This window comes from Zeus faber, assembly GCF_960531495.2.
Source record: "Zeus faber genome assembly, chromosome: 10".
NCBI lineage: Eukaryota > Metazoa > Chordata > Actinopteri > Zeiformes > Zeidae > Zeus > Zeus faber.
This window is the reverse complement of record NC_137199.1, coordinates 10,554,520-10,566,035: the sequence shown is the minus strand read 5'-3', so window position 1 is coordinate 10,566,035 and position 11,516 is coordinate 10,554,520. Positions and strand designations below refer to the sequence as shown.

The 11,516-nt window shown below is 45.3% G+C and overlaps 1 protein-coding gene across 1 annotated transcript; it reads left to right on the top strand.

The window, feature by feature from the left end:
- Positions 1–66: 66 nt before the first annotated feature.
- Positions 67–8,782, top strand: sfxn1 (sideroflexin 1; the record flags this gene model as incomplete). Its single annotated transcript, XM_080008618.1, has 11 exons — positions 67–195; positions 5,134–5,303; positions 5,625–5,795; positions 5,909–6,007; positions 6,116–6,191; positions 6,742–6,827; positions 6,955–7,082; positions 7,303–7,352; positions 7,589–7,638; positions 8,489–8,536; positions 8,686–8,782. Exons 2-11 carry the CDS (start codon positions 5,140–5,142, stop codon positions 8,780–8,782), a joined length of 969 nt encoding a protein of 322 aa, XP_079864744.1. The 5' UTR covers positions 67–195; positions 5,134–5,139.
- Between the last annotated feature and the right edge of the window lie 2,734 nt (positions 8,783–11,516).

The following is an 11,516-nucleotide window of genomic DNA, read 5'->3' as shown; positions in this document are numbered from 1 at the left end:
CGCTGCGTGTGAAATTAGCTTCGTTGGAGCTTCCAGGGGACACACACACACACACACACACACACACACACTCACACTGACACACACACACACACACACCACACACATACACACACCTCACACACACACACACCTCACACACACACACACACACACATACGCCGCTCGGACCGCAGGTACGAAGCCCACGGTGCAGTAAGTGTTTCATCTTCTTGTATTTCTGCCTCCGGTTCGATGCCTGTTCGCGGGGACCAACGGAGGAGCATGCGGGAGGGCAGCTGCTGTGCGGGTGGATGGAGCGGGCTGCGGGCTGGTACTAGTTGAATCTGGCCACATCTGGCTCGTTTCACCGAGACGCAGTCCGCTGTGACACCGTGATCGGGATTCTTTGTGTAATTTTTGGGGGGCATATTTCTGTGTGTTTGTGTGCAAATGGGGTGACACGTATTGTTGAGTGATTTGCTCCATATTGTCGCCGGGACACGCCGGGGTGAACAGCCGCCGACAGGCTTTTCTGGAACCAAAGACAAATGCTTTCTTTTATTTTATTTTATTTTTTTAACTCAAAATAGCGGACCGAGCCTTTCACACGAACCCCAAAAAATGCAGCGAAATAACGCGCGGTCGGTTGCGATGGAGTCCGGGCGGCTCGCAGGTTAACGTGCAGCCACGCAGGCCGGCTCCGATTGGCCCGGAGCGGACCAGGGGGAAGCGGGGGTGTTCGGTTCTCCGCGCCGAGGGTTGAAGTTCAGTCCGCTCATATCGATGGAATATTGCTAGTACACGCGCGCGCACGCACGCACACGCACACACACACACACACACACACACACACACACACGCACACACACACACACACACACACACACTGAGCACCGAGAGATGGGGAGTGGGACGAGTGATGCGGGACTCGCGAAGGATTCGTTCGTAATGAACGAATCCTGAAATCGCTCAGGAGTCGGTAGTACCTCACAGTAAGAGCAAAATAATCTTCGACTCGCAAAATGAAAACAATTACCTTGGACTTAGCTACATTAAATCCAAGGTAATAATAACAACAACAATAATAATAATAATAATAATAATAATAATAATTACATAGAAAATGACGGAATTACATCATTTCTGTGACAATTCCATTCACAACTCAGAGCCGACCGCCGCTCCTGACCCTCGTCCGTCGTTCTCCCCTCGCTCCCCTCGCGTTTCTCGCGTCATCGGCGACAGAACGAGAGAAGGGACGGAAAAGCGAGCGGCTCTTCCTCGCCGAGTGACTCTCCGAGGGCCGGATCCGAAGAACAGCGTCGAACCGCCCCCCCCCCCCCCCCCCCGCCGCCGCCGCCGTTCGAGACGCGTGCGCGCGTCTCGTGAGCGGCCCGTGGCTTTTTAATCCAATTGAAAGCGGCGGCCGCGCGCGCGCGTCACAGATCGAACCTCCCCGCCGTGGGTGAAGTCAAGCAGCCATCTTTGGTGCAATTCCCCTCGCGATTTCATCATTCCTCCCCACAAATGGGTAAAAACAAAAGGGACGTGAAGGAGCTCCTTTTGGTGCCTGTCTGTTCTTATCTCGTCGGGGATGTGTAGCGGCGATAAGGCGTCCATCCCTGTTACTGCATAACAGGCCTAATGTACTCTGCACCCTGTTAGCATAGGTTGATGCCTTACTACACACGCACGCACACACACACACACACACACACACACACACACACACACACGCACGCACGCACGCGTTCGGGTATACGGTTCAAAAGGTCAACGAAAAGCCTTTATCGTTATCCTAGTGTCCTATTAATGGTACTGGGTATCCAGGTAGTTTGTCATTTTAAGTCATATGCACAAACACACACACACACACACACACACACATTCAGGTATCGGCGCTTTATGGGGGCGTCTCGAAAAACCATTAAAGCCAACAGTTGGGATGATGTCGACTTAACACCGTACATTGTTTTGAGTCGTGGGAGTAAATCGAGAAGTTGCGTAATCGCATATTGTAGAATGACTTGATCATGCTTTAATAAACAGCAGTTAAAGGCCCTGTGGGATTCTGAGGACACTCGCCGTCCTGCTAACGCTGGTGGGTATTCGGGTAGTTTGTCCTTTGGAGCCATATCTCCAACACATCGGCTTTAGTTACGCACTTCCAGGCGTATTGGGAGTTGGTTCCTACCCTCAAATAAGCCTCTTCAAACAGGAATTCCATGAGCCTTGGGGGCAAGTCAGCCATCGCCATAGAAACCTGCGGAATCAGAGGCAGATAAACCAGAAAGGAGAGTTTTTTTATTTTTTATTTTGACGAGAAAATAAAAGATCAGAAGGTTTGTAACTTTTTCTCGGTGTTGACGTAGTTCGGCCCTGCATTTTCTCAGGGTCATTTCGTCTTTCCCGACGTAGCGCTGGAACGTGACTCTCAGGAATTGGAGTTATGTGCCAAGGCCGCACCATGCGAGTACTTTATTTATTTTTCGAAAACACTTAACGTCTCCCTCTCGGTCAAGTCAAGTCAAACTTAGTTTATGAAGCGCATTTCAAACCGGGACACCACAATGTGCTTTACAGAGAAATACAACCAAAGGAAATATATAAAATGTCTGCGCAACCATAAGAACAGTCGGTGCAGAATAAGGATAAGATATGGCTTTTAAAATGTAGAATTGCCGTCTGTGATTACACCCAGATTTCTGGCTTCATTCTTGCTCTCCAGAGACAGAGAACTGAGATGGGCTGCAATATTCTGTCTCTGAGCCTTTGCGCCAAAGATGAGTATTTCTCTTTTATCTTTTGTTCAGTTGTAAAAAGTTCTGACATCCATGCATTAATATCATTAATACACTGAGTGAGGGAGTGTATGGGGAGTAGGTCATCAGGAGAGAGGGATATGTACAGTTGTGAATCATCTGCATGGTTATGGTCATTTATTTTGTGTTTCTTTATAGTAATATTATAAACATGTATACATGTAACATATATTGCACATATTATGTTCAAGTGGGAGCAGAAAGCGATTAAACAACAACGGTCCAAGAATCGAACCCTGGGGCACTCCACATAAATATCTACTTTGTTCGACACAAAATCTCGGTTGGACACAAAGAACTGCCTGTCCTGTAGGTAGGTTCTGAACCAGTTTAGAACCGGGCCAGATGGGCCGACCCATTTTTGTAATCTCGCGAATAAATTGCGATGGTCAACAGTGTCGAAGGCAGCACTGAGATCCAGGAGCAGAGGAGAGATAGTTTTAATGTAGATTGTTCACACATTTAATAAGTGCTGTTTCTGTGCTATGGTGAGGTCGAGAACCAGATTGATAAGTGTCTAAAAGGCTGTTTGAGGTTAGATAGTTGTTAAGCCCAAGGTCAACTGCTTTTTCAAGTATTTTGCTGAGGAATGGCAGGTTGGAAATGGGCCTGTAGTTAGCGACAACTGTTGCATTAAGATCAAGTTCAAGTTCAACCGCTCTTCTTCAGGAGTGGTTTAATGACAGCTGTTTTAAGTGCTGCAGGAAACCTACCTGATTGGAGAGAGTTGTTTATCATTTCTGTCACGTCGTGTGCTAGGCAGCTAAAAACTGTTTTTAGAAAATGTGGTAGGGAGGGGGTCCAGGCAGGTGGAGGACCTGAGCTGACCAACAATATCGTCCAGTCTTTTTATGTCTAAAGGGATGAAGTGAGACATGGCAGCAGTCATATGACTGGGGAACCGAAGGGTAGGTTCATTTCTGGATGTTGAGGTTATATGGATTTCTGCGAGCTATAGTTTTGTTTTTGAATAATGTAGCGAACTCTTCACATTTTTCAGTGGAGAGGGGGTTGTAGATGCTGGAGTAATAAGAGGTGGAGAAGAGCCCTTTACTATTGTTGATATTTTCATTAATGTTTCTTTTGAGAAGAAAGGCTGTCTGACCTGTTTAATTTATTTGTTGTACTGATTGAGTCTATCCTTGTAAATGTCACGGTGAACCTGAAGTTTTGTCTTTCTCCATTTTCGTTCTGCCTGGCGACACTCTCTCTTAAGCTGCCTACCAACCGCTCCTTTTCCCCAGGCGGCTTTTTGTTTTTCTATGTTTTTAGTTTTAACAGGTGCAATCTTATCGATGATATTTTGTATTTTTGAGTTGGAGTTGTTCACAGGATCCTCAGCTGATGGTGTCATGAACAGCAGTAATCATTTACAATTCTCTTAAAGATTTCAATGGTGTTATTGTTATTGATAACGCTTTTTAATTGTCCGGGTACCCCTCTGTTGTACAGGAAGAGCAGACACGTCAAAGAAAATGCAACAGTGTTTTGAAATAGCAACATCCATGACATAGGGTACAGTGATATTTAGTCCTTTTGATATGACTAAGCTCCAGAGTATGCCCCTTATTGTGGGTGTGTCCAGAAACCTGCTCAGTGAGGTCAAATGCCTCCAAAAGGCTAATGAAGTGTTGAGCATCTGGGTCTGTTTGATTGTCAACATGAATGTTATAATTACCGTAGATAATTACACAATCATTATCAGTGGAGACGTTGGACAGTAGCTCAGAAAATTCATCAGGAAAGCCACATTTATATTTTGGTGGCCGATAGACAGCGATGACTAAAATGGGGGCACTGCAGTTTGTAGATCTAGCAAGGCGTTCAAAAGACGTGAATCCTCCGAGGGGGATCTACCTGCAGGTATAGATATCAGAGAAGACGGCAGCTATTCCACCGTCTCTCTCATCAGCTCTAGTGGTTTGGATGAACTTGAAACTAGGAGGTGCTGTCTCAACGAGTGCGACTGAGCCATTTCTGTCCAGCCAGGTCTCAGTTAATAGAGCGAAACCCAGGTTATGAGTACTTATAAGGTCATTAACTAAAAATGACTTGTTAGTTTAGTGACCTGACGTTTAATAGAGACACTTTTATTGTTCTAGGTGCGTGGCTTTGCAGGGGACTGATAGCTGGAGTCCGAACCGTTAATAAATAGTTTAGATTCCTGTATGTTACAGGGAAGTTACGTGATTTGGGTCTATGGTTTATAATTACTAAGCTTCAGTCGTACAGTACGGGGAAGGTAACTTTTAATTCCTATCGCGGCTCCAAACCCATCTGCTAAAGAAGCCGAATGAACTCCTCGCCGTCTCATTCCCCATGTGCGCAGATAAACATGGCTTCCGAGCTGTCCACCTCCATAAACATCAAGGAGCCGCGGTGGGACCAGAGCACCTTCATGGGCAGAGCCAAACATTTCTTCACCGTCACGGACCCCCGCAACATCCTGCTCAGCAACGGACAGCTCGAGAATGCCCACAAAATCATCTGCGATTATAGGTACGTCCGTGAAGAGGCAATGAGAAATGTCATGTCGTGTTTCCCAACCTTTTTCCTCCACGCCACACTTTTTCAACGCGAAACAATCCCGCGGCACGCCTCTATCCTTTTAACGACGAAAAACGGCAGAGACATATGGAACTGTGCTTATTATTACTCGTCAAGAAGCAAATCTCAAAAGGGTCCAAACTTTCCATCGGTGCGAATGGTTCTCCCATTCAGAGTGCAACTTTTTTCTTTTAAGCGGAAATTGAAAAATATTCACAGCGGCTGAAAAACACAGATGTAGAAGTTTTTAATTCATTTTTTTTCCTCTCCTAGAAAAGGTATAGTCTCCCCAGGACTGACGGAGGACCAGCTGTGGCGAGCCAAATATATCTTTGACTCGGCGTTCCATCCGGACACCGGGGAGAAGATGATCCTGATCGGCCGCATGTCAGCGCAGGTGCCCATGAACATGACCATCACCGGATGCATGATGACCTTCTACAAGTGAGCCAGCGCTAAGAGTTCCATGACGCCGTCACTTCCCGTGTCCTGTACAGAGGGATGGTTGATCGTCTAAAGATTTTGATTTTCCTTATTTCCTGTTTCCTTATCGACAGGACGACCCCCGCGGTCGTACTCTGGCAGTGGATCAATCAGTCCTTCAATGCAATAGTCAACTACACCAACAGGAGTGGAGACGCCCCCATCACAGTCAGGTAGGAGACCGCCACGTTGGCTGTCTTTCACCGGCTGTGGAGTGTTGCCGTTAACCTTTTCATTTAACTCAATCTCTCCGTTTTTTTTTTTTTGTTTTTTTTTTTCAGTCAGCTTGGCACCGCTTATGTGTCTGCCACCACAGGGGCAGTTGCCACAGCGCTAGGACTTAACGCACTAACAAAGGTATCGGTTCATGTAACTCTTTATTTTCGATCGCGTGGATTAATTATACATACAGTATATACCGGTTGCATGGAAATTAAAGTGGAAATCCATGAGGTTGTCTGTGCCGGGCGGATGGCACTACAAGTCCCAGAACTCCATTGGTCCACAACTGTTTACCGACCTTAATGAGGTGCATTCTTGCCCGGGAAAGGCGGACCCCGCCGCCCACATTGGAAACGGCGCCTAGAGGAGCATTTGCATAACACGAATAACATTAAATGGATGTTTCTTATGAAGGGAAAAAAAGCTTTTTGTTTTTTTTTAACAATATAATTTAACAGATTACCACTTTAATGCGTTTGTTTATGCACGTTAACAGACTTTGTTGAACCGTGGCCAAATAATTATTAATAGCGATATGCATCAATGATGGGTGCGCTCCGGCTGGTGCACCCTTGTTGTAAATAGTAAATAGCGATAAGTGTTCCCTATATCTTACAAACAGTCATTTATATCTTCCGTTCCACCACATATCACCTATTTCTGAATGTGTTTCCCTCTGCCGTAGCACGTCTCCCCCCTGATTGGTCGATTCGTTCCATTTGCCGCCGTCGCCGCCGCCAACTGCATCAATATTCCGTTGATGAGACAAAGGTGAGACGGACGTCGAGGATTCAATTACAGAGCATTATAATTCTCACCAGGCCCCATACGTAATGGAAATTGACGCGGTCAGCCCCATAAAACCACTCCGGTCACCCTGCTCCTGCGCCGTCTTTAGGGAGCTGAAACACGGCATCCCCATAACGGACGACAACGACAACAGGTTAGGAGAGTCGACGAAGGCCGCCCAGCAGGCCATCTCTCAGGTTGTGGTCTCCAGGATCCTCATGGCCTCCCCGGGCATGGGTACGCACTCCTAACACCTGTGCTGTTCAGCTCCTGGTTTTAAGTTTCATTTATTTATTAATTAATTTTTTTATCTCGTTTTCTTGGCCTGGGAGACTTTTTACGACATTATTTTCTGTTATTCTCGAGGCAAACACCGATTGTTCACGGCAAAAGACATGCCCTTCACCGGACACGTCATGTGCGCGGACGTAATACCGTTCCCCTGATTCCGTTTCAGCCATCCCTCCATTTCTGATGAATTATTTGGAGAAGAAGGCCTTTCTAAAGGTAAGACCTTCCCCTCGCCTCCTCCGCCGTCATTTTCGAACCCCCGGTAATCAATCAGAAATAGTGGAAACATGGAAGAGGTGCGTGCATGTACCGCGCCGCACACCGGACGAGCGCAAAGGACCTGGGACACGGGGCCGCTCCACCCGTGGAATCCGCCCGATGCTTTTGTGCTCCTCATTGGTTGTTGTTTTTTTTTTTCTCCCCCCCCCCCCCCCCCCCCCCGGTCTTTTCAGAAGTTCCCATGGATGAGCGCACCCATTCAAGTCGGCCTGGTGGGATTCTGGTCAGTAGTCGGACGACCGGCCTCCATTTGCAAATTCTTTTCAAGCGCCGGCGCCGGGCCGTCCCGCGGCCGCGTGCAAAAAAGCCGAGCGATCCCGGATGGGCGCTCGGCAGCGCGTTCATCGCTTCACATTGCGTCTCGCTGGACCACTTCACAAATGATGTCCTGATTGTTTATGGAGGTTTCTTTTTTTTCCTCGATGGTGACGGAGGGGATCGAAAGCTCTGGAAAACAGCAAATAACCGCCAAGGAGCTTTAAAGATTCTCACAAAAAAAAATGAGAAAGCGTCGTTCAACATCTCCCTAAAACCATCACTTTGACACTCCACCATCAGGGCGTTGACCCTTTAAAACCAATTATATTATATTAGAAGAAATTTAAATGAGCGACAGGGATGAGGGGGAAAGCGTATTTTAAGGCACAAGCCTTCTGCGTCGAGACATTTCCAAATCGACTGTATCCCCAGAATCAGAATCAGTTTACTCCGGCCGGTACATTTACCTACTGTATACTCGGGATCTGTTCTGACGACGTTTGGTTGCGGTTCCACGACAGACGAAGCGTTTGAATAAAAGCTGAACCGTCTGAAACAAATAGAGACTAAAAAACGTCCATAAAATAGAATAAAAAGCGGGAAAAAAATGTAATGAAATAAAAACATGTGGAATATATACAAATAGCTGATAAATAAAAATAATCCGATATATAAAAATAAAAATACTTCCTTGCCGTCATTCCGATATTTCATTCTTAACGCTGACGCTGCAGTTTGGAAGGCGGCGCTGACTCCAGGTCAGGCGGGTTCCGGGCGTTTATGCGAACGTTTAATTTCCCCTGTGTGTGTTTCAGCCTGGTGTTCGCCACGCCGATCTGCTGCGCGTTGTTTCCACAAAAGAGGTGAGAACAACCACTTTTAATGCACATTCAAATAAGCCAACACTGCAGCCACACACCACCCTGAGCACCCTCCACCCATCTCCATTTGGACACACGCCAAGCTTGCGTCATTTGTCTTCCCTCTCTCTCTCCCTCCCAACACGTCCTAGCTCGATGTCGGTGAGCCGCCTGGAGCCGGAGTTGCAGGAGAAAATCCGGGCGAGCCACCCGGGCGTGGAGAGGGTCTACTTCAACAAGGGGCTTTAAGTCCGCAGCCCAAACGGCGCCCGGTGGCATTGCGGTCCTCGTCTGCTCACCCTCCTGTGGCTCCTCCTCCCGTGCCAAAGTTCAGTTTTGCCATCATCACCATCTCATCCAAATTCGGAGGATTTGCGTCTCTATTTTTTTTCATATATATTTATATATTTAAAAAATATATATAAATATATATATTTTTTTCATATATATTTTTTTTAATTCCCCATTCATTGTGATGGTTGATTTGTCATTTTAATTTATTTTGAGTGACTTTGTAATACTGGGCCTGACTGGAAAAAAAAAAAAATGTTTGTTATGACAGTGATAGTGGCAGTGGTCATGTGAACATTCTTATTTTTTATTATTATTATTACATTGCAGTATGTGGTTTCAGTCTGTGACTCGTTCAGATGTGGGTGCCAAGCTGTTTTCACTCTCAGAAAAATGTGATATCGATTTAAAAAAAAAAAAAGTTTTTCGTTTTTATTTATTTTTTTTAGTCTGCGCCTAGTCTGCGCTCCGTGCATTTGCCAAAACTCTGCGATGACACAACCTCCGTGTCATTGAAAATAACCGCACACGTTTCTATTCTACCAAATGAGCAACAGGCACCGGCTTCTTTGGAATATTAACTATGAATCTAACGAGAATAGACAAATACTCTGAGATCTCCCTAACAGAATGTGATGTTAGGCTGTTCCTAGACCAACAGGGTGCTATCTGATATCTTATCCTAATCACCACCGTGATATATTTTTAGCCACTGGGGACATGACATCACTTGGCTTTTTTTTTTTTTTTTTTACCTTGAAAAGTCATTGATATTTGTATATTTGGTTCCAGCTGCCGCCATGTCCGGTCACGAGCGATCACGTTGGCCGTAGTTATGTAATCCCCATTTTTGTCCACATGCCTACGAATTTGCGGAGCAACGGGTGCGGTCTCATGACAAAAAGTCGACACTATCTAGTTACTCTTGAGTTTATCGACTCCTCATGACTTAAAGTAGTATTCTAGAGCCTTACCATGAAGGCAAAGCTCCCCGGGTTCCGGAATCACCCCCCCAATGGACCCAACATGTTTATTACCAAACTGCTGATGAAATTCCACCGTTACGTGTCGTGTCTTAATCTGCTTTATCATATTCGGTATCTTTAGAGACAACCACATTTACAAAATTTTCAGGGATCAGGGTGAAAAACGCTCTTCGTTATTTTGGTTACAGGCTACGTTTTCGAAACCGGACGTTAGAAGATCTTTGGCAAATAGGCCTGTAGGCTTAGAACCTCAAGGAACCTCGCTCTTGTTATTTTCAATGACCGGTAATAAAAGATAAATACAGTATTAACGTGCAGGGATGAAGTGAAAATGTCCTTGTGAACGTGTTCTGTATTTGACAGTTTGTTGATTCCATTGCGTATTTTGCTCATTGATGCCATTTTTAGTTTTTTTTTGTAATGTCCCTAATGTTACGGCAGAAAATAAGTCGATCTACATACGGTATATTGCTATAAAAGGAGATTTAACGTCGTTGGAGCTGGGAGACGGCCCATAATAGATGGTATAAAGTTTAACTTGTTCTTTGAATTCATTGGTAAAAATGAATGTAGCATTTTCAATTGCAAATGGTTATTCTTACGCACAGCTTTGTTTCTTACATCTGTGCAATGGATTGTACTGGAAGCACAATGTCGTGGCATACAAAGATTTTGCATATCTTAAACCTCGCTAGGTCTGTCGACATTTCTACACGTGGCTCGAAATGATTTTAGGAAAAGATTCTGCATTTATAAGTGAATATTAGACTAGCGTTCTGGTAGCCATCTGTCTTATATCCAAGTATCCCTCACCCGCCATAACTCCACCTGATTTCAGCCGATTCCAGATAAACACTGAGAATTCAATCTGCCAAATCATCTGCAATATCAGTCCAGCCAAAGCGACACAAATAAGTCATTTTCAGTTCGAATTTTTTTTTTTTAAAGATATAAAATGTAAAATTTGTTTTGCAGTACATAGAGACAATGTAATATTTAGACTAAAGAGATGGAATAAAGTTGATGAAATTTAAACGAAGCATCTAATTTCTCTTGATTGTTACACAACACATTTAAAACTAGGCCTCCGCCAGCCAGTCAAAGTCAAAGTCTACATCCATGTCTGTCCAGACTCATATTATATGTAGTGAAGACTTTGAGGGTATTTAATAAAATATATTAACTTTTTTTTCTGCGAAAGGGAAGTTATCACTATTGACACCATTTCCAGTGAGAAACACTGTTCACTGACGACTGCTCTTAGAGGACTGATAGAGAGCTTCATCACATCTCCCCTCACCCACTCTACACCCAGCTGTGGTGGATTGGCAGCTCGTTCAGCCACAGGATCATCTCACCCGGGTGAAAAACAGAGCGACCTGTGACCACCAGATTGTAATAAGTTCATTTTTGAGTCCAAGTGGACGTTTGTGCCGGATGTAATGGAATTCCCACCAGGTGTACCCCAGATACTGCCTTCATGAGAATGGGGGAGGGTCAGTGACCTTGACCTTTGACCACCGAAATCGAATCGGTTCATCCTCGAGTCCCGAGTGGACGCTTGTGCCAAATTTGAGGAAATCCCCGCAAGGCGTTCCTGAGACATCACGTGAAACGAGAATGGGAGAGACCAGAAAACATAAAAAAAAAAAAAAAAAGCCTCCAGCCACGGGCTGCCACCTGCGTGGAGACAAAGATGGCGGTCC